Genomic DNA, 22922 nt, shown 5'->3' with positions numbered 1-22922 from the left:
ACCTAGATAAGAAACACAATCACTATTGTAAGAATATTTAAGGATGAAACTGGAAAGAGTCCAACAAACAGCTGAAAAGTGGAAATGATCTGTCAATTTTTTCTTACAAATGGCTTTCTCCATCAATGACAGTGATATAATTACACTTGTGCTTTAGTGATTGAAAGGGCATTAATATTAAATATCTTTTAGCAAAGTGTAAAGCACAGGGCTAAGAATCAAGAACAAACAAAAAATTCAGACAGTCCTGCTCTCAAGGAGCTAACATTTTAGTGGGGGAGACACCACAGATGAAAAGAAGTTAGGTGGAAGAGACTCAGGATTCTTAAAGATATATAGCAGCAAAGTGGATGTTAATGCCTCTTCTTTTATATCATTTCCATTGATAAAATCATATCAATTTCTGATGTTCAACCATTTGATGCTGTCAAGAACTTTTTTTTTTTAGTAGCTGGATCAGTTGCCACACAGGGTTGTTTACCAAGATGATGGCTGTAAGAACTAGAGTATAACCCGTTCCTTTTTCAAAGCTTTTGGGTTCAGGGTCCTGGAGGTTGTGTCCACTAAGATCAGAAGGGTTATGGTGCCTACTATCTTTTCCTCAGAATCCCTTGTTTTTCAGCTAGGCTAACTTATCTGCTATGTGGGTGACAGTTGTTGGCAGTAGGTGGGGATGAATAGCTCTTTCTCCATAGGAGTTACTCTCTGGGAAATGGCTGTGAGAGTTGGGCTAGATGCAGGACTGGTGGCCTGGTTGGAGGTCGTGAGGTAGTAGTGTCACTTCTTAGGAGGCCCATGTTTTTATTTTTGGAAACATCACAGTTTCAAAATGTGCTATGTGAGGAAGCAGAAATGGGATTAAAGAAACAAGAAGGGAAGAATAGTTAGGCCAGACCAAGTATATACTTTGGAGATCTGTGCTAGAACTGATGTTTTTGAGAGTATTAGTTAACTTTCAAGATAGCTGTGAGACAGATATTAAATACTCATAAAAAAATCATAGTGCTATTTTGGAGTAAGAGAATAAGCATTTGTATAATGTCTACTATGTGCCAGGCACCAAATACTTTACAAATATTATCCCATTTAATCTTCATTACACTCCTATTGAAGTAGGTGCTGTTATCCCATTTTATAGTTGAGAAAACTGAAGCAAAGAGAGGTTAAGTGACTTACCCAGGATCATACAGGTAGTAAATACTTGAACCTAAATTTTAACTCAGGTCTTCCTGGATGCAGGTCCAGCAATCTATCTGCTACAATATCAAGCAGCCTTGTTATTACTATCAAAAATAAAGAAATTAAGAAAATATCAATAATTATTGATTCAAATATCTTCTTTCTCATTTGAAAAAAACTCAAGACCATAATGTGTGTGTGTATATATATATATATATATCTCAAATGTAACCTTAATAAAAATGTTCTCTCAAATGATATTCAATACTAGATTATATCTTTTTGGTCATACAAGTGACTAAAAGGTATGAAGAATACAAGATCCCACAGCATCTATTGCTTGTTGACTATAAAAAAGCATTTGATCCAGTTGAGCAAAATGTTGTTCTTCTCAAAAAGGTGTTTCCCGTGCATGTGTGAAAATCATACAAGACTCCTTGAAAGACAAAGAAACAGAGAGAACTTTTGTTTGCTTTTTCATTATTATTAAATATCAAACAAGCAATAAAACCTATGCTTGCCAAAAGTGTTTTCCACAGTCAGCAAGGATTCTAACATAATGTTGAAATGCTTCTATTGGTAGATGACATTACATAGATTGCTTCAAGCCCTAGAACACTGGAACTTCTTAAATAGCATCCATAATTACTGAGATGATTTCGGTCTCCCTTTTCATTCAAATAAACATTAAAGCCCATTGTCTCAATGTATAACTGCAGGACAGTTGAAAGAACTAGTCCATCAATTCATATATTCTTGATAAGCAATGCAGATGGCCAATAACTGGGCCCACTATTGAACTTGAGGGGGGCCTTTGAGACTGTTTCTCCATTTTGGTCACGTGAGTAATAGGGACTGATCTCTTTTCTTTGCCCCAGCTATCTAAGGGCTTGGGCCTTTTGGCCCAGCCTAAACAGAAGGGGTATTTAAGCCCTATTCCCTTCTCTCCCCTTTCTCTCTCCCTCTCTCTCTCTATCTCTAATTCCTTTCTTCCTCCTGTCTGTAATTAAACTCTATAAAAGGTTGACGGCTGACTTGAGTTTTCATTTAGGAATTACATAGCTGAATCCCTTGGCGACCTTAAATTAATATATATCAGTCTTTTAAAAGTGAGTTCCTTGTCACATTGTGGCGACCACGAAGGGACAAAAAGAGAATGGGTAAGATTGCATTTGAGAAATTGTCCTGTACTTAAAGTAGCCTTAAATTGTTACCAATATTCTTCTAGTTATGGTATGTGACCAAGAATCATTGAATAGCACAATCTCCAGAGAACTAGAATTGTCATTCCCCCAAAAGGCAATGAACAAATAGAGTAAGGGTCCAAATTGATTTTAGCCTATTGACCAAATAGAGTTACACACAAATGTTAACTATGAATGATAGTATCAAAAAGATCCCCTGAGCATAAGTGAATGAACAGCTATCCTGAGATGAACCTTTCTAGCTCTGGCAATTACCTAGCTAGCTCAGTGAACGACCCATTGTATCTCAAAGAGGAGTATAGCCATATACTCTGGAGTATATGATGTTTTTATTTTCTCCAGTGCTGTGTCACCTGTGATAACAATGTAAGGTGATGTATGAATTTTTCCAAACCATTGAATATCATGTATATTCTGCTGCTGAGATGATAAATAATGCCTACTTATATTTGTGGTAGATGCAATATCCTTGACGCCTAGGCTAAGATGGTTTTTCCCTAAAAAGGCAATGAAGTCAGCCTTTGAGACTTAATTTATTCAGAGCACTAAGGTCCATAGCATTGACATAGCTTCCTGGCCACTTGAGGTATAAAAAGCTCTGCTCATGGAAGACACTACTGGAGCAAATGTTGAGGCACAGGTAGCTGAAGTTAAGTGAATTGTGTATCCCTGCTGTATCAGTTTTCCATATGGTTAAGTAAATTTTTAAAAATGTTATATGATCTATAAGTATCTCTCTATTTTTCTTCCCTCACCCCTCAAACCCAAGCTTAAACCACTAGACCTGGACCTGAAGAATAATAGTTCAGGCACTGGGGATAAAAAAAGCAAAAAATGAAATAAACCCTGTTTTCAAGAAACCTAATTCAACTTGGAGAAATAACATGCACATAAAAATGTATATACAAGACACATACAAGGCAGACACAAAGTATCATTTTAAAAAATGTATTTAGAATATTTTTCCATGATTACATGATTCATAATCTTTCTCATCCCTCTTCCCTTCCCCCCCTCCCAGAGGTGACAAGTAATTCCACTGGGTTATAAATGTAACATTGTTCAAAACCTATTTCCATGTTATTCATATTTGCAATAAAGTGATATTTTAACATCCAAAACCCAATTATAGCCCCATCAAACCATGTGATCAATCATATGTTTTTCTTCTGTGTTTCTACTCCCACAATTCTTTTTCTTGATGTGGATCTCATATGTCCCTTAGCATTGTCCTGGATCATTATTACTACTATTAGAAAAGTCTGTTATATTTGATTGTGCCACAATATTTCAGTTTTTGTGTACAATGTTCTCCTGGTTCTGCTCCTTTCACTCTGCATCACTTCCTGGAGGTCCTTCCAGTTCACATGGAATTCCTCCAGTTCATTATTCCTTTGAGCACCATCACCACCAGTATAGGAACCATCTGCAGTTCCTATATAATAAAGTTGTGGGTGGTGACCTGAGAAGGAGAAAAGAGACTGAAGGAAAATAGGTGAATAATAAAGACTCAGAGACAACAAGTTAAAACACATGGGGAGTCTCGATCTCAGTGGATACTTCCCATGGACAAGGGTGCCAGAGAATTAACAGGAAATATGAGGAATCAGAAAACACATGGGGAGTAAGAACTCCTTAATTCTTCCTATGGGCAAGAGTGCCAGAGAATTAATAGGAAGCATAGGGGCGACAGTGACTCAAGAAATGATAGGCCATGAGGAAGAAAATAGACTAGGGCTGCAAGAACATTTGCAGAAGAGGAAGAAGGATTAGCAGCAACATCCAGAGATGTAAGAGAGAGATTCGAGCTTGTTCCCCCACTTTTATTGGGTATTCCAGGAATGTGGAGAGGGAGGTGATCAATGAATATGTAACATGGCATAGGTTTTAACATTGGTTGAATTGACAATGACGAAATCAAAGAGGTGGAGATTAACCTGACATGCGCCTTGGAAAGGAATGTGATCTGACAAGGTGGGAGCTAGGATACTGCTGCTGGTAACTTCCGGCTCGGGATTACCCTTGTCCTTAGGACTAAAGATTTAGAAATTCAATAATCAATACTTAATATGGCAATGAGTTTGGCATATGAATACATAAGACACAATATCAATACATCAATCATACTTCCAAGATGCTAACATGCCTGGTATACTACAATATGATACCACAATTTGTTTAGCCATTCCCCAATCAATGGACACCCCCTAATTTTCCAATTTTTTTGCCACCACAAGGAGTGCGGCTACAAATATTTTTGTTCAAACATTTTCTCTTATCTCTTTGGGGTACAAAACTTGTAGTGGTATCTGAATCAAAGGGCAGACAGTCTTAGCACCCTTTGGGCATGATTCCAAATTGCCTTCCAGAATGGTTGGATCAATTCACAACTCCACCAGCAGTGTATTAATGTCCCAATTTAGCCACATCCCCTATGACATTCATTATTTTCCTTTGCTGTCATATTGGCCAATCTGCTAGGAGTAGGGTGGAACTTAGGAGATGTTTTGATTTGCATTTCTCTAATTTGGAGACACAAAGTATCTTTGATGGGATAGTACTAGCAGCCTAAGGGACTGCGAGAGGCCACCTGAAGAGTTTACTCTGAAAGGAAACCAGGGACTCCAATAGAAATAAGAACAAGGGAGAATACTGCTGACAGGGGGACAGTCAGTGCAAAGGCAAGAAGATGGAAGATGAAGCATCTTGTGTGGGAAACAGCAATTAGGACAGATGGGTAGACTATTGAGTATGTAGAGAGGAAAATATATGTATATTGTATATATGTATATAATGTAGGTAGTTGGATACTAAAAGATCAGGTTGTCTGGGCAGCTGGGTAGTTCAGTGGATTGAGAGCTAGACCTAGAGACGGGAGGTCGTAGGTTCAAATCTAGCCTCAGACACTTCCCAGCTATGTGACCCTGGACAAGTCACTTGACCCCCATTGCCTAGCCCTTACCACTCTTCTGCCTTGGAGCCAATACACAGTATTGACCTAAGACAGAAAGTAAGGGTTTAAAAAAAAAAAAGATCAGGTTGTTTAAGATGACAAAAGAGTTTACATTTTATCATAGGGGTAACAGGGAGACCCTGCAATTTAAGAATGGAGGGTGACATGGTCAGAATTTGCTTTAAGAAAATCATGCTGGGGGAGCAGCTGGGTGACTCAGTGAACTGAAAGCAAGCCTAGAGACAAGAGATCCTGGGTTCAAATATGACACAAATTTGATACTTCCTAGCCTTGTGACCCTGGATAATTCACTTAACTCCCAGTGCCTAGCCCTTACTGCTCTTCTGCCTTGCAACCAATACTCAGTCTTGATTCTAAGACTGGAGGTAAGGGTTTTGGAAAAAAAAAGAAAAGAAAAGAAAATATGTTGGCAGATGTGTGAATGATAGATTGGAGTGGAAAGAAAATAAAAACAGGGAGACCAATTAGAAGGTTATTGTGACTAGTCTGGTATTAATTTAAGGGCTGAGATTGAAAGTCAGGGCTCTCCTGATTTCAAGTTTGGTGCTTTTCCATTATATAACATTGCCTTACTGGCCAGAAAATGTGGATTTGAGAATTGGATAAATTCTCTTCCCTGAACAGTTGTTTTAGGCAGAATTCCTAAAGCCTTATGTATCTTCTACTCTTTCTACCAGAAGAAAGGTGCCCAAAGTTCAGGATTACTTAGAGGATCTTGGAATAAATACCGTATTGCCCATAGGGGATAGGGAAATATCAAAAAGTCTCATTTAGATTGAGTGTCTAATCTGGGACATTCACAGAAGCCAAGACCCCTTCAAGATGAAAGGATAAGAATGAAGAAGTCTTTTTGAGCTGAGACTGGTGATGAATGCGAACCAGGAGCAAAATGGCTTCTCTAGCTATATTGGGAATCAGAGGAAAATGAAATTTGGCATTATTCTTAAAGAGTTATAAAACTGTGCATACCTTTTGACCCAGCAATTCCACAATTAGGTGTACTTTCCAAGGTGATCAGAGGAAAAGGAAAAGTGCCTATGTGCTCTAAAATATTAAAGGAGCTCTCTTTGTGGTGGCAAAGAATTGGAAACTGAGAGGATGCCCATCAGTTGGGAAATGGCTGAACAAGTTATGGCATATGATTATGATAGAATACTATCATGCCATAAAAACAATGAGCAGGTTAATGAAAGAAACACATAGAAAAGCCTATGTGAAAGTGAAATGAACAGAATAAAGAGAGCATTATATACAGGAACAGAAATATTGTTTGAAGAATAACTTGTATATGCCCACTTCTAGAAAAAGGAATGATATAATAGAAACATAGAAAGACATAGTTTTTTAATATATATATATACATATATATCTTTTTATTACCTGGTGCTTTATTTAGAGTAGGGAAGGAAGGGAGGGTGGGAGATTTGGGGAAATTTTAATGTAACAAACTAATTAATTTTTTAATAGAATGAACAAGACTACTGATCAGAATCAATAATAATGGTCAATAATATCAGAAACAAGGCAGGACTATACAAACTCTTCTTGTGTCATATTTGAACTACAAATAACAGTATTCATTGTCATTAAGGAGCCTACTGACAACAGGCTAAAATCCACAAGGGGTTAGAAGGTTTTTCTCCCCATCATATTTGGTAGTATGTGTACCTCATGTTCTAGTGCTCCTTAAACTTCAAATGGAGAATTCATAAAATCAATCATGGAAGGGCCATGATTAATCCTCTTATACTTACATTGATTGTACCCTCCAGAATATAAAGGAGAAATTCAATATCTTTATTGTATGTATTATATGTCTACTGTTTGATGATTAAAGACAAGCACACCCAAGGAGACAAATGAACTTTTGTGTGTTGTTTTCCCCCAGTAGATTACCAATTTATTGATTATAAGATTATAAATAATTATATTATCAAATATAGTTCCCTTTTCATTCTTACATATCAGTATGGAGAACAGTATTCCTTTCTGAGATTTTTGGAGTTATCTATAACTCTTCCTTTACCTAAGATATGCAGGCTACTATCAAGTTCTCCCTTTCCTGCTTCCATTTCTTTCATATCCATTCCCATCTTAATGTAGGCATCTGTCAACATCTATTTAATAGATATATTCATTAGTTTCAACTCCTTTGCTGGGAGTTCAAGGCCCTCCACATTATGATCCCAACCTATTTTTCCAATATTATTTCATAATATGCCCCCAGTGAACCTATCAGACTGGACTATGCACTGCTCCTGAAATCTGAACTGTGTTCTGTCTCAGTACTTTTGTTCAGGCTTTTCCCTATGCTTGAAATATCATCCCTCCCTTTGTTGAATATCTATCCATCCTTTAAAATCCCATATAATGTCACTTCTAGGAAACTTTCCTTTATCTGGGTTGGTACACCAATTCTCTTAGAACTCCACACTATTTCACAACACTCTAAAGCATTAATCATATACCATTGCTTATTATAATTATCTATGTTCCTTATCTCTCTCATAGGCTATGAACTTCATGGGAAGAGGAGTAGTGTCTTATCTAACTTTCTATGTCTCCTATGGCTTAGCACAATATTCTGCTATATAGTGAGCACTCAATAAATATTAGTGGAATGAGTGAATAATTGGTATTAAGTAAATGTTGAACTAGATGAGCCAATGAGAGGTGCAAAATGACATTTGAGATTTAAGGGAGAAAAGATCATCATGACCTTCCGGAGGAGCAGAAGAATTAGGAAAAACTTCATGGAGGAGGAGGAACTTGACTTATGTCTTGAAGAATGGGTAGGATTTTTAGCAGATGGAAATAAAGCTATGAAAGGCAATATAGTAATCCTTGATCATAGTAGGTAATTACTGTTTTTTGAATTGAATTAGATATTCCAGTAAGTAAAATATCAGGTTATATGAGTGTGAATCTGGGAAGTGAATAGTGCATGGCTATCAATTCAATTTGGCTAGTGTGGAGAGTACATATGGGGAATAGCCATGGCTCATAAAGCTGGGAAAAGGGGAAGGAACCAGGTTATATCAATTAATTTAACAATAAAAAGTTTGGGTTTTATTGAGAAATAATTACATACACTTACATAATGCATTAAGATTTACAAAACATTTTCCTTAGTTTCAGTTGAATGGGTCTGAGCAAAAGAATATTATGAGATATGCACATAAGGAAAATTGGCTACAAAGGGATGATGGATTTTGAAAGACTTCAAAGGTTATAAATAGAATCAATGGGTAGAAATTATAAAAAGATAGGTTCGATAAGGGGAAAACTTCCCAATATCTCAAAGTGCAATTAGCTCCCTTGGAAATTCAGTAGTACTTCTTCCCTGGAGGTGTTTGAGTAAAGGCTAAAGTTATCTTTTGTTGGGAATGATGAGGAGACTCCTCCATCTTCAGGTATGGAATGAACTACATAATCTCTGAGGTCCCTTTCAGCTATAAGAATCACGACTGATTAGTGTTGGAGAAAACTAGAGATGGGAGAAATTGTTTGAAAGGCTAACTTAGTAGTCTGGACAGATAGGAATGAGAGCTTGGGAAAAATAGTTGTCATTGCAATAGATAGGAGGGGACAATTGAGGGATATATTGTTGACATACAATTCCCCTTATTTGAACATAATTTATTGGTTTTTCACTTCTCCCTCTGCCTTTTCTTAAAAAAACTGAACTCTTTCAGAACCATATCTAATCAATCTTTTGACCCTTCATCTCTCTCCCAGGCTATTTCCCCTGCATTAGCCACTCATTGAAAGTACATCCTATCTCTTTGACTCCTTGGAGAACCAATTCAACTCTATCTTGTCCTCCTTTCTTGAATCCTTAGCCTCCTAATCATATTGCCAATGATGCCCAGTCAAGCTACTGATGGGAGATAAGGAAGAGGAGAGAAGGAGCTCATGGTGAATAGCTTCAAATTTTTCCTATAAAATATGAGGGAAATTTCTCAGATGAGAGAGTGGAGTAAAGGGAAACCATGGGAGATTTGAGTAGGGAAGAAAAGGTTTGGAAGAGTCAATATGGTGAGCAGGATAATAAGTTGATGAGAGGTTTATTAGGATTAGCCTAGCAGTAGTGAGGGCCTGGTTAAGTTTATATAACATAAATTTGTAGTGGACCTAGTTGGAACCCTTGCATGATTTTTCTCCACCTTTGTCCAGCAGCGTCTCCTCCTATCATCCTTCAAATCCTAGCCCCCTCTTACCTTATTACACCTTTGTTCTCTTTCCTGAATCAGTGGCACTGACTCTTAGCTGTTCTAAGAACAAGCTATTCCATCTCTGGACACTGAGCAGTTTCTTTGGTTGTTTCCCATGCCTGGAATTCTCTCTACTGATTATTGACCTCCCTGGTGAATGCTTCAGGAGCACATATACTAACTGACTTCCTTGGCTTCTGAGTTCCAACTAAAATACCATCTTCTATAAGAAGGCTTCTCCCACACCTCTTAATCCTAGTGCCTACTTTCTATTATTTTTCTATTGATCCTGAATATAATTTGTTCTGCATATATTTGTTTGCAAGTTGTCTTCCCCATTAGATTGTAAGCTCCTTGGGGGCAGGGAATGTCTTTTGCCCCTTTTTTTTTTGTATCTTACTGCTTAGCACAGTGCCTGTCATATAACTGGGACTTAATAAGTAGTTATTGTTTGATTGGTTGATGTAAAATTGACAGGATTTAGTAACTGGTTGACTAGAGTTAGAAAAATAGAAAATAATCAAAGGCAACTGAGTTTTGGAGCTTAGGTTAATAATTAATCAAAGGTGTGCTACTGATAGAAACTGGGAAGTCAGAAAGAGTAGCTTCAGGAGGAAGGAATTAAGAGGATCATAGATAGAAAGCTGGAAGGGACCTTGGAGGTCACTAAATCCAGTGCCCCTACCCTCCTTTTTTAACAGATAAGGAAATTGAGGCCTATCAAGGATGAATGACTTGCCTAGTCACACAACTAGTAAAAAATCTGAAACACTATGTAAACTCAGGGCTTCCTGATTTGGGTCTAGTACCTATAGAGAAGATAAATTCTTTTTTGGACCTTTATGAATGCTTGGCAGGGATAGTTTGTACAATGTTTCAAGTCTTTAAGCTTCGGTAGTTTAAAACTTCATTAAGACTTTAGAGACACCCCGTATTTTTGCACTTTTCCTTGTGGTAGTTATTGAAGAAGAGGGTGGGAAGCAGGAGACTCCTCAAGGGAGGTAATACTCTAGAAGGTAGATGAAAGGCAGGAATATTCTTCTGTGCTTTCTAATAAGTTGGTGAACCTGTTTGACAGAGTTTGACCCGGCCTCCTGTAGAACCTTAGCGTCTGTCAAAGGGGCAGACTTCCAAAACTGCCCCAGTCTGGAAAACCAACAGTGAGACAAGCTGTCTAGATTAGAGATCAATAGCAATCAGTGGCAGGTTCAGAAATCCCTGTTGTAATCTGACCCCACGGGATTGGCCTGCAGCCTAGGGTCTGGAAGTCAGGGTTAGGGCTATTCTGCTCGCTCTAGTATTGGGGGTGGGGTGGGGCTGAGAAGAAGACGCTTGACTGTCAGGTACTCCACCTGGGCCTATAGGTTCCTCTCCCCCTGTCTTCTGACGTCCAAAGTCAAGGTCTTCTCTAATTAGGCTACTGCACTCTTAATTTCCTCTTTTTCCTGAAGGCCTCCACCTTTTGACAAGATCTTGGGCGGGGGGCGGGGGGGCAGAGTCCAAGAAGTCGCTTGGGCTCCTTGGAAGCAGGAGAGAATAAGGAGGAAGCCAAAGAAACTGCAAATAACTAGCGAGTTGGCCGCGTGCCCGAGGAAAGGGAAGGATGACGTGGAGAGCGAGAATAGAGAGCGCCCGCGCGCACGCGCGGGTGCCCTCCCCAGTCGCTCGTCCCCTGGTCTGACTGTATGCCAAGTCTCGCGATGCCTTAGGCCGCAGCTCCTGCTGCGGGTGGCTCCGCTGTTGCTGTGGTTGCCTTAGTTGCTGCGGCGGCGACGGCGGCGGCCCCGGTGGAGGTGTAGTCCACTGAGCGGATGTTGACATTGTGTGTCTTTATGGCTTGATGGTAATGGCGGCTGTATTGACGACCGGGACTCCGTCTACCTCACTGTAGTCCCCCTGGAGAGCCAGCGAGGGAGCTAAGCGAGCTGAGCCGTACCCCCTTGGGCGCCTGAGGTAGCGGCGGCCTCGACTCTCCCCTTCACCCTTCCGCCGCTCTCTCACTCCAGTCCCGGGACTCAAGCCCCTCTTGGGCCGGGGCGGGGAGGGGGGAGGGCCTGCGAGGCCTCAGCATGGCGGATTTCGATGAGATCTACGAGGAGGAGGAGGACGAGGAGCGGGCCCTGGAAGAGCAGCTGCTGAAGTACTCGCCGGATCCCGTGGTGGTTCGCGGCTCCGGTCACGTCACCGTGTAAGGCCCGGAGAAGGGTGCGGGAAAGGACGGGGAGGTGGAGGGCAGCGGCGGGGCCCCTCCCCGCGACGTCCATCCGGGGCCTTCTGGCCTGGGCTTGCGACCAGGAAGAGCAGGGACTTGCCTTCCCTGAACGCTCTTTCTTTCTCTCTCTCTTCCCCTCTCTCCTTCTTTCTCTCTCTTTCCCTTCCTCTCTTCTTCCTTCCTTTCCTTCTCTCTCCCTCTTTCCTCTCTCTTTCTCTTTCTATTCCTTTCCCGCAGGTCCCATGGACTTCAATGTCACTGAAAACCCAGCAGAGAAGGCTTTTCTTACTTAATCCCTTACTTCCACCCTGGTCTGGCAAACTGTCCTTAGGTCATTTCCTTCCTTCATGATTTCTCTTCTCCTTAACCTCGATTTCTTTTCCTTCTGTGTCCAGTGACATGTGGTTCAGACTATGTAGAAATGGACATAAGGGCACTAAATCTTAATCTTGAGTGTTTCATGTCTGAGAGACACACACAGAGACTGCAAGGGTGTTCCTAGTTTCTTAAAGCATGTCAGGGATTCTTTGCGCAAAACCTCCCAAGATCCTGTGTTACTCATGGATTTGAATGTACGTGTTGCTTAAAATCTGGGAAGGTAACTAGTATCTCCAAACAATTAAGAAAAATAAACAAACCTAAACTTCCAGTTTAGTTGCATGTAGACAACCTTGCTGATAATTGTTGTCATTCTTCTTCCGTCAAAGTACCTGTGGCTTCTTCCTCCCTCAATCCCGATTCCACCTTCCATTCCTTTTTAGTATATACTTGAATCTCACTTTATAAAAGTTTAATGAAATTCCAGCAGGTAACATTTAACATCTAGGTAGTAGAGAAACAAAAAGGGGTAAAAAGCAGTCTTCTAGAGTTGTGACTAATATAGGAATGTGAACACTTGAACCAAATAATGAGTTGTCCGGAAGTAGGAAGTTTTGTAATGTTTACCTGAAAAGTACAGTTATGTACAACTTGCAACATTATTTTTATTCTTTTCCATTACAAATCAGATGAGATATAAAGCATCTAGCCCTGAACCTAGCACATAGTAGGCACTTAATAAATAAATGCCTGTTCTCTCAGATCCTGAGATCCAAGTGCTATGTTTATTAGTTAGCTCTTTAATTTGCTTTTTGCATGAGTGTCAATTAATGATTAGTATACTTTAAAATAATTTTTATTACTTTTTGTAAGTTTGTGAATAGAGTACTAACTTTAACTTTTAGCCAAATAGATTTCAGACTTCTTATTAGTAAAAATCAGTATTTCTCAACAAGCTAGTAGGCTATCTTGTTTAGGTGTGCTTATGTAATACTCTGGTATCTTTGGCACGAGTTTACAGAGTATAGACATTGTATAGGAACTGTCACCCCCCATCCCTGAGCACCATTAAATGTGTAATGCTTATCTACAATTAATTGTGGATAAATCATTTAACTCTTATACCAGCATAAGTAATAAACATAGTAAATTACATTTGTAATAAGTACTCCAAAATCACATCACAGTACATCTTTAATATTGTAACTTTTGACACTTAAAATCCACATAATTTTTAAAAATCCTTAGAATCTTTAAACTTTTTCCATACTGTGATATAGCTTTCTAGTTTGCAGTTGATTTTGCACATGTTATTTATCACTACAATTCTGTTAAGTAGGTAGATACAGTTGCTCAGAGTAATAGCTCCCAAACCTTTTATACCTCCAGTCCATGCTATCGTTCCTGCATTAAGAATTTCTTTGAAACTTAGAAGTAGTAGAGTCATTTTTCTTAATTATAGCCTCTTCTATCTGGGCTTTATAATTGGGAGAGAAGTGGCATATCTGATTGAAAGAAATGCAAGGTATATTGGGAGAAGGTGTTAAGTTTAGAATAGAGTTGAGAACAAAATAGTAGGTGATAGATATTGATTAAATATTGATTATTTGAAAGGGGCAGTCATCAAAAAGTAGCAAAGCAGTTCCAGGTTGGATACCCATGACCCCTTGGCTTCTCCAAAACTGTTTTGGTTCTTTCTCCCATTTTTAATCTTTATTTCCATTTTAAAGAATTCTGATTTAGATAACTCACTTATATTATCTTAAATGAGTTTTAGTTTATCTCTAGAATATAGTTATGAGCTTAAATTGAATTTTAAGGTACTTAGTTGCCTCAAGACTTAGCTTTGTGTCACCTCCATTGGGAAGCCTTCCTGATTTCTTTTTTGCCCCCATATGTTAGTATTATCTTCCTCTTCACACTATTTTGTGTTTCCTTATCTGTATATGTTGTATTCCCCAGTGGAATATAAGTTTCTTAAAAGCAGGGTACTTTGTCTTTGGATTGTTTTTGTTCCTAGTGCCAAGCAAAGTACCTTATATATGTCATATATTTTATATATGTATATATAGTAGTTGATTGCTCAGTGTTTCATGAATTAATTTAAAAGCTATAGCAATACATGTAGAATGTGTTCTCTTGATGGAAATCTTAATGTGAGAGCTACTTAACAGAGGTGTTAATTGCATCTAGAGGTAGGAGAAATGCATTTTGTAGGGTCTTCTCTGTTATGACTGATTACCTGTAACTTTTCTTAATTCAAATAGAAATAAGACAGAGTGAAAAAACTAAGTAATTGAACTCATTACTCATTTTACTAAGTGGTTGTGTAGATACTTTCTTTTGACTAACTTGAATGAATTTAAACTTAAATGTATTGAAAATGATTTTTTTTAGTATGGATGGGTAATGAGATATGGAGATCTAGAATATATTTCATAGTTTTTTTGTGTAATATTTTATTAGTTTAATCTAATTTTATTATATCAGAGTTAAGGTGTCATGTAGTTTTTAACCCTTTCATTTTACAGATGAGTAAACTGAAATATCAAAGAATTTGTAATTTTCACACAGAGATTAGGATTTGAACCCCAGATCTTCTGCTATACAACTGGTACTTTTTTTTTTATATTAAAAAAAATTCCTAAAACTTTTTTTTTTTCAGAATCTGTTCCACCTCCATCCCCCAAAAGAGAAACTCTTTATAGGAAATATTTGTAGTTAAGCAAAATAAACTCCCTTATTGGTCTTGTCCAAATACACACATATAATACAAATATATACATATCGGTGTCCAGCTATAAATATCTGAATGTGTACTCTGAATCTGTTACCTCTCTATTAGGAGGTAGGTAGCACATTTCATCATGAGTCCTTTGGAATTTGTGGTTGATTGCATTGATCAAGATTTCTTCAGTCTTATTTGTTTACACAGTATTGTTTTTGTAGAAATTGTTCTTCTGGTTCTTGTCACTTCATTGTGCATCATTTCATACAAGTCTTCCAATTTTTCTCTTCCCCTTTATCATTTTCAGCATAATACAGTATAGATGCCATAAACATTTATTAAGTACCTACTATGAGATTCATACTGTACACTAATATTCCATCATATTTATGTTTCATAACTTATTTGACCATTCTCCAATTGATGGATATAGTCTCAGTTTCTTATTTTTTGCCACCATGAAAAGAGCTACTATAAATATTTTTGTATACACGGATCCTTTTGCTCTTTCTTTGATCATGTTTGGGTTATAGACCTAGTAGTGATATTGCTGGGTTAAAGGATATGTATAGTTTAATAAGTTTTGAAGCGTAGTTCCAAACTACTTTTTAAAATGGCTGTATCATTTCATAGCTCTGCTAATAGTGAATATTGTCTTACCTGGTTTCCACAGCTCCTCCATCATTTGCCATTTGCCTATTTTGTCAGTTTTGCCAATTTGATAGATATTACATGTGTAAGGATAATTTTAGCTTTGTGACTTGAAATCTAAATAATTGTTTGCCAGGGATGATTCCCAAATAATAAAAATACCCAAGTCAGTTGGGAATTATGGAGATTTTAATTAATATAGAGAGAAGGAATTAAGGAAAAGAGAGGAGAGAGAAAGAAAGAAAGAGAGAAGAGAGAGAGAGAGAGAGAATGAGAGTTAGTTCTAGCTTCACTATAAGGTATGAGTTAAGTACCTTCATTGTTCAATCAGGAGTTTACAACTTTAATCTTCCCCTAAAGTATGTCTAAGTATGGATGGAGTAATGTAAAGTTCCCAATACATTCTAAAGTACAGTCTGAGTAGTTTTTAAGATTCACATATGGAACTTTAGAGTTGCTTTCAGTTGTATTTCTTTATTTGTGTAAATCTTGTATTTTCTCACTGTACTATTCCTATTCCATGTCTAATTTAATGTAAATATGGTGCCACTTTATTTTTATTTGTAAATCACACTTATAACTTAACGTATATGTAGGCATTATTTAATAATGGTGAATATGTGCAAAGTTGTTTACTTTTTGTATTTTAAATGTTTAATACATTTCATTCTGTATTATGATTTCCAGATATTAATCACTGGCCCCAACCCCCAGGTGCCTTCCCTTGTAACAAATAATGACACTTAAAACCAAGGACAGTGACTACATTTGACATTATATGCAAAAATTCTGGTTTTCCCCCTTTTGTTTCAAAAATCATGATATAAAATTTTTGTTTCAAATATATATAAGTATATATATATAAATAAATATAAAATTTGTTTCAAAAATCATGATATAAAATGTCTAGTGTAAGATAAATAAAATATACTTCACTGTGGTTTTCATAAAACCTTTTAAACCTGATAACACTTCAGGTTCTTTCCTCATCAATACACTTGAAAAATTGTTTCCTGCCTGAATGTTTTCTTTTTGACATCAGAAATGTATTTCAGTTTCATTAATGAAGTAGACGTTCCAAACTAGAAGCGTCACTGAAAACATGTATTCCATGGAAAAGAACAGCAAAGAAGGGAAAACAAAAGTATCATTTTTGTTATTTTGTTATTTTGAAATGTATATAGTGATTTTTGTGCCTGTGCCATTCATCAGTTACCTAAAAGATAAACATTTCTGGAGTCTGAGTATAGTCTTCTTAGATTTCTGAAGATTGACCAAAGTTTTCAAGATTCACTCTAGCATTATTGTTCCAGAAAAGATAATTATTTACTTTGGAAAGTTGTGGGGAGAAGAGGTTAATGTACTTTTTCTAAAAAAAAAAAATCTTTCTGATTATTTCTTTAAAAGACTATACTGTATCTGAAAGTTTATGCTTCATTCTGTACTAGTGGTCATAGTTATACTTCCTAATCAGCCCTCTGAAGTAACTGGTTAACGGATTTTTGACTAATGCAGTTTTATTCTCATTAAAATAGAATATGTTCATTTTTATTAAGTACCTAGAATATGCAGTATACTATTACAGGTGTTAAGGGAAATATACAAAGATAGGTTAAGATGTGGTCCATATCTTCAATTATAGGATTGTAGTTTGAGAGATGGATGAGAACTTGAGACCTAGAAAAGGCAAGCAACTTGTTCAAGGTAACACATTATTGTCATAGTTGGAAATTTGAACTATAGTCCTCTCTAAATCTGGTGCTTTTTTTTTTTGTAGACTATAGTAAGGGCCATGCTATTTTGTTATTTAGCCTTCCTTTCTTCCATCCATATCTTTTTATTCATCCTCATAAATCAGAATAAAACTGAAGGCTTTACATGGTCTTTGGCTTCTAATTTGAGCCTAATCATGGATTTGAATGCCATTTTTGCTGAGTTTTATGTTTAATACCTTTTATTTCTGTTTTATTTTCCTTTTTGATTTTGTGGTCAAGTATGATTAATTTTTAAAAATCACTCCACCTAATCTTCATCAATCCTTCATCTGCCAGAAGGATTTTTCATAGTTTAATTTGGAGCCTCTCTCCACTCTCTCCTCTCCCTAGGTATATAGTGACTAGTTTAGAGATAAATATAATGACATACATAACTTGAAAAGATTTGGTAACTATTCTCTTGAGTCCAGTGGACATGATTTGTTGCACAGAAGCACAATAAAATCAAAAGGTATATCTATTGACTTTACGAAAATTGTTAGCATATTGTTAGAACAAGGCAGTGGCTACTTTGATTGGCTTGAAAATGTTCATATTCCAAAATAACTGTGATGGAATGTTTGGTGTTTGAGAGTTGAAACCAATTCTGCCTAACCAGTTTTTCCTATAATTCTTATATCTTGTCCCCCAAATACATATTTAGTTTTAAGATGTTAATTCAGTTTAATTTTGTTTCAAGACTTGGGGAGTTATGTACTTTTGGAAATTGGAAATATAACCTAGCCTTGCAAAACCAGGTCAGAAATAATAGTTACCTTTTCCAAAATGGACTAAAGCCCAAGAGTTTAATAATATAAAGTCACGTTAAAAGATTAAACCATTGTATATTGTAATAAAATTGTAATTGAAATGAGACAAATTAATTTAGATTTTTTCATATACCAAACAACATTAAAATAGGATGACTTTAGGCCTTTTCCAGTAGATCATTATTGTTAGGGGCTCAAAATTTGAATGTATGGGAAAGTTTTGTAAGTGGGAAATTCTGAAGAAAGTTATTGTATTTGAATTTTTAGATGCTCTATAATATTTGCAGCTCAATTATTACAGTATTAGACTCACTCCTGATAAGAGAAGTGAAACTAACAAGGCTTTAAAAATTCCATGTGAATAGCTATGTGAAATAAAATGATTAAATTTTGAAGAGTAAATTACATTTAATTATTTATTATTAAAAATTAATTAATCAAGTATATTTTAGAATAAGCCTTTTAAATTTAGCTCTTTTCTGGAAGTCTAACTAATTTATTTCTAACAAGTCAAATACTTAAGAGCTTTGAATAAAAATGAAAAACTTGGTTAGAAGAGAATCTTCCAATTAAAGTACTAAAAATCTTATTTTAGGATAAATTTATAATTTTTTATAAAGCTATTACCTGAGAAACTTAATTCTTAAGCATAAGTGTAGGTGTGACAGATGTAGCAGCAATTGCTCCTTTTGTGAAATATACTAAAGTGTTTTCTAAGATGACTTTGCCATTGTTTTTCTCAGGATTTATTTATAAAATTCTAGATAGATCTTTGTCTCATCTCATATGTTGTTGAAGTCTAGTACAATAGTGCCTTATTGATCTGACATTATTGGAAATAGATGTTTCATGTAGTTTGATTTTCCCAATAAACTTAATAGTTTTTCATAGTTGTAAAATTTTAAAACTGAAAGAGACCCAAGAGATATTCTAGGCTACATAGGATTATTTTGCAGAAGTGACAAAAATTTGTCAACTATTTTAATGGAAATATTTCTGCCTAATAAATAATTTCCCATTATCTTAAATGCTATATTTAATCTTATCTTGAAGACTTACAGTCATCAGTCATTGAAAAAAGAAGCACTGCATTTGGAATCAGTGGTCCTAGGTTCTAGTTCCTTGCTTTTAAGTATATTAGGCAAGTTAATTAAGATCTTAGCTTTAATTTTCTCATGAGTAAAATGAGTATTGTAGTGCTAAGTGACCTCAAAGGTCCCTGGCAGCTCTAAATCTATTACTGATTTTTAAGTATTATACTGTAATATGCCTTCAGGGACTATTTGAAGTATTTAGGGCACTTTGCCTCTATGCTATTGTTTTTGAATTCAGGTTTCTTTTTGGGGGTGATAGTTTTCCTGCTTTGTCCTAAGTTAGCCTTTATTTCTTGTTACTCTCAGTTTTATTTTAGAAGTCTTTTCCCTCACTCCTGTTGTTGACTGGGAAACCAGATAACCAAGTGTATGAGAAATGTGTCCATTGTTAGGGTAAACAGGGTGAGTGAGGGTTTGAGACCATGATGGTATACCTATGGCATGTGTTCCAAAGATGGCATGCCGAAACCTCTCTGTGGGTATGGGTGCTGTCCCTGGTAGGGTTAGTTACTAGAAAGGCAGAGGGACTCTGGTGGAGATGCTTCCCTTCCTTTCTCCATGTGTCTCCCTACTTGTCTGTACTTACTCTCTCTCCTGAGTGGAGTGCTCAGGCCATTTCCTTCCCTTTCTCTTTCCCTTGCCTGGGATAAGATGGGAGGGGAGGGTGGGAGAGATGGGGGACACTTGGTTGGGGGTGGGAATGGGATACTGCCTTCAGTCTGGGAGGGGTGGAATGGGCACCGCACGTGGTCTCTAAAAGATTTGCCATTACTGGTTTAGGAGCTTGAAAGTAAAATGCAAGAGCCTTTTAGTGTCAATTCAACAGTTATTTGTTTATTTAAGCAAACATTTATTAAGTACCTACTATGTGCCAAGCAAAGCCATATACTTCATTATTGTGCACATGTATGTACTTGATGTACTTGCTTTTATTTACTCCTTATTTCTGGACTGTTCTAGATAATGGATAATTGATCTTTAGATAAGAGGGATAATATTGCATTAATATGAAGATAGACAAGTATATTTCATTTCAATCTCAGATAATATGATTGCTCTGAAGGTGCTTGAGGAATTTTGGAATTGTGGCAGTGGTCACTTTTGTTAACTTTTTTTTCTGTTTAATTCTTACCTTCTGTCTTAGAGTGAGTACTGTGTATTGGTTCCAATGGTGAACCTATGGTGTGGGTGCCAAAGATGGCACACCGAGTGTTCTCTGTGGGCACATGGGTGCCCTCTGCCCCCCAGTTTATTGCTAGAAAGGCAGAAGGACTTAAGCGGAGCTGCTCCCCTCCCCCTGCCCACCAAACCTGATCCCTCTGCCCAAGAGCCAATGGGAGCACACAGGGGGTAAGGTGGGCAATTCATAGGCTGCAGAGAGGGAGGTGAGAGGAGCACTCGGGCCACTCCCCTCTCCTTCTCTACACTGGCTAAGGACATCCCTCACTTCTTTTACCCCTCCACCCAACAGCCCAATGGGAGCGCTTCCTCCCTACCCCTGTGTGGGGTAAGGGGTGGAGAACATACTCAGCATGTTGTAGGGGAGGGGCTTGGCACTCCATCTCTAAAAGGTTTGCCATGACTGGGCTGGGCAGTGGGGGTTAAGTGACTTGTCCAGGATCACACAGCTGGGAAGTGCCTGAGGTCAGATTTGAAACCAAGACCTCTTGTCTCTAGGCCTGACTTTCAGGCCACTGAGCTATCTAGCTGCCCCTTACCTTATTCTAATTCTTACCATTCCTACCTCCTCCCCTACCAGCATAAATTTTTTTGGGGGGGACAGTGGATGGGACAAAAGAACTACTTTTGCCCATTTGTGGAAGTAAAATTATGTGCCAGACTGACTGAAAAAGCCCTTTTTTGAGAACATACTTTTTGTTATTGAGACATCAACCAAAGTGGTGACCCTAGGCATTGAGTTTAATGATGCTTCCTATAGAATATTAAATAATGGTACAGATAACCTACCTTTGTATTTGATTTAGATTGTATTTTATAAATAATCTTAATAATTGGTAGCATTTATGTAACACTAAGGTTTGAAAATTTCAGCACTTTACAAATATCTCATTTTATCACAACATCCCTGGGAAAGAGATAGGTGCTATTACTATCCCTATTTTACAGATGAGGAAACTTGAGTTTGAGAGAAGTTAAATGATTTGCTTGGGGTCATAGAGCTAGTAAGTGTCTGAGTCACAATTTGAACTGGCAGAACAGCTCTATACCTTGTACCTACTTCAACCCTATGTCTTAAAACCTTTGATTTTACTTATAAAGTGGCCCTTGTTTATTCTAATGAAGGACTTCTTGCATAGGCAGTCCTCTTAGGATTTTTTTTATGTTCTGATATTCATTCTGATGTTTATTTGTAAATGTTCTTTCGGATTTTTTTTTTAAAGGAATGATTTTGACAACATAATATAAAATCTTGTGCTTTGTCTTTCAAATCAGAGCAATTTCTCATAAGAAGTTTTACTCTTAAAGACTGTACAAAACATAAATACTTTTCTTAATGCTCTGGCATAGCAATTTTTCTAGTTATAAGTTAAATCAATTGAACCCATTTTCCTTTGGACATTAAATGCAGTCATTTTAATCTGCCAAATATTTGACTCTTCCACTAATGTCCTACTTTGGTTCTTAAGGTGGCATAGAGGTAACTTGGATTCACCAAGGTTCTTCAAAGAATGTGCTAACTTTAGCTAGTCATAGGAGATTAGAAAGATTGCATCTTGTACGAGAGATAGCTATCATTAGATGGATGAACCTACTTAGGCTCAGACAAGCTCATCAAGATTGTACAACAGATGATTATTTTTTTACCACAGAAATTATTGAATTATTTCCTAAATCATGGAGGATTTCTACCTGTATAGGTGGAGATAGACATACACTTATAAAATAATAAGAGTATATTTAAATATATATGTACACACACATACACACACAAAGGAGTTAAATATAAAGTCATTTGGGAGGGATGGCTGGACCAATAAGCATTAGGAAAGGCTTCATGTTGAAGATATGACTCCTGAAATACATTTTAAAAGCAAAAGAGGCTTCTGTGGATTCAAGGGAAGGAGGAAGTGCATTCCAGGCTTGAAGGGGGATGGCCAGTGTAGAGGCACAGAAAAGAGAGATATGGAGTGTCTGAGTGATGAAACAGAAGGCTAGTTTGACTGGATTATAGAATAATGTCCATTGAGCTGAAAAGATAGGTTGGGGCCAGGTTATTTAAGACTTTGAAAATTAAACATAGGAATTGATCCTAGAGGTAATTAATTGGAAGCTACTGTTTAAATGAGTAGTAAGTTTTATGGTCAAGTCTGGGCTTAGGAAAATCAAACTTTTCAGCAGTTATATAGGATAGAATAGAGTGGTGAAAGACTTGAGACAAGAGACCAATTAGTAGGTTGTTGCATCAATAGGATCTAAACTAAAGCAGTAGATGTGTGTGAGTGGAGTGAAGGTGTTAGATACGAGAGATATGAAAGTAGAAATGGCAAGATTTTGACAATGATTACTTATATCCGATTGAAAAGTAGAAGATAATGCCAAGTTTGATTCCTTTGACATAAAAAGGAAAGTTTGGAAGAGGGAAAAGTTTAGGGGGAAAATGATGAGTTTAGTATAGGGCATATTGAGGTGAAGATGTGTCTAGGATATCCAATTTGAAATATCTAATAGGCAATCAACTAGTCATTAAACATTTCTGAAGGGCCTACTATATGCTAAGTGCTGGGGATACAAAAGGCAAAAGATAATCCTTGTCCTAAAGGAGCTCACAGTCTAATGGGGGAGACAACTGTTAACTTGGGAA

General features: G+C 37.1%; 1 protein-coding gene across 2 annotated transcripts in view; it reads left to right on the top strand.

Annotated features, from left to right (window-relative positions):
• The first annotated feature begins 11200 nt into the window (after positions 1-11200).
• CHIC2 (cysteine rich hydrophobic domain 2) overlaps positions 11201-22922 on the top strand; it is a 55189-nt gene continuing 43467 nt past the window's right edge. The window contains exon 1 of one of the 2 annotated variants that reach the window (XM_001363357.5): positions 11201-11760. In XM_001363357.5, coding sequence (XP_001363394.1) covers positions 11642-11760 — 119 coding nt within the window. In that variant the 5' untranslated portion in view covers positions 11201-11641. The remainder of the gene's footprint in view (positions 11761-22922) is intronic. The other variant, XR_008912870.1, reaches the window with a different exon arrangement.

The sequence above is a fragment of the Monodelphis domestica genome, chromosome 6 (genome assembly GCF_027887165.1).
Source record: "Monodelphis domestica isolate mMonDom1 chromosome 6, mMonDom1.pri, whole genome shotgun sequence".
Lineage (NCBI taxonomy): Eukaryota > Metazoa > Chordata > Mammalia > Didelphimorphia > Didelphidae > Monodelphis > Monodelphis domestica.
The sequence above is the reverse complement of the archived record's forward strand: the minus strand, read 5'-3'. Positions and strand labels throughout refer to the sequence as shown.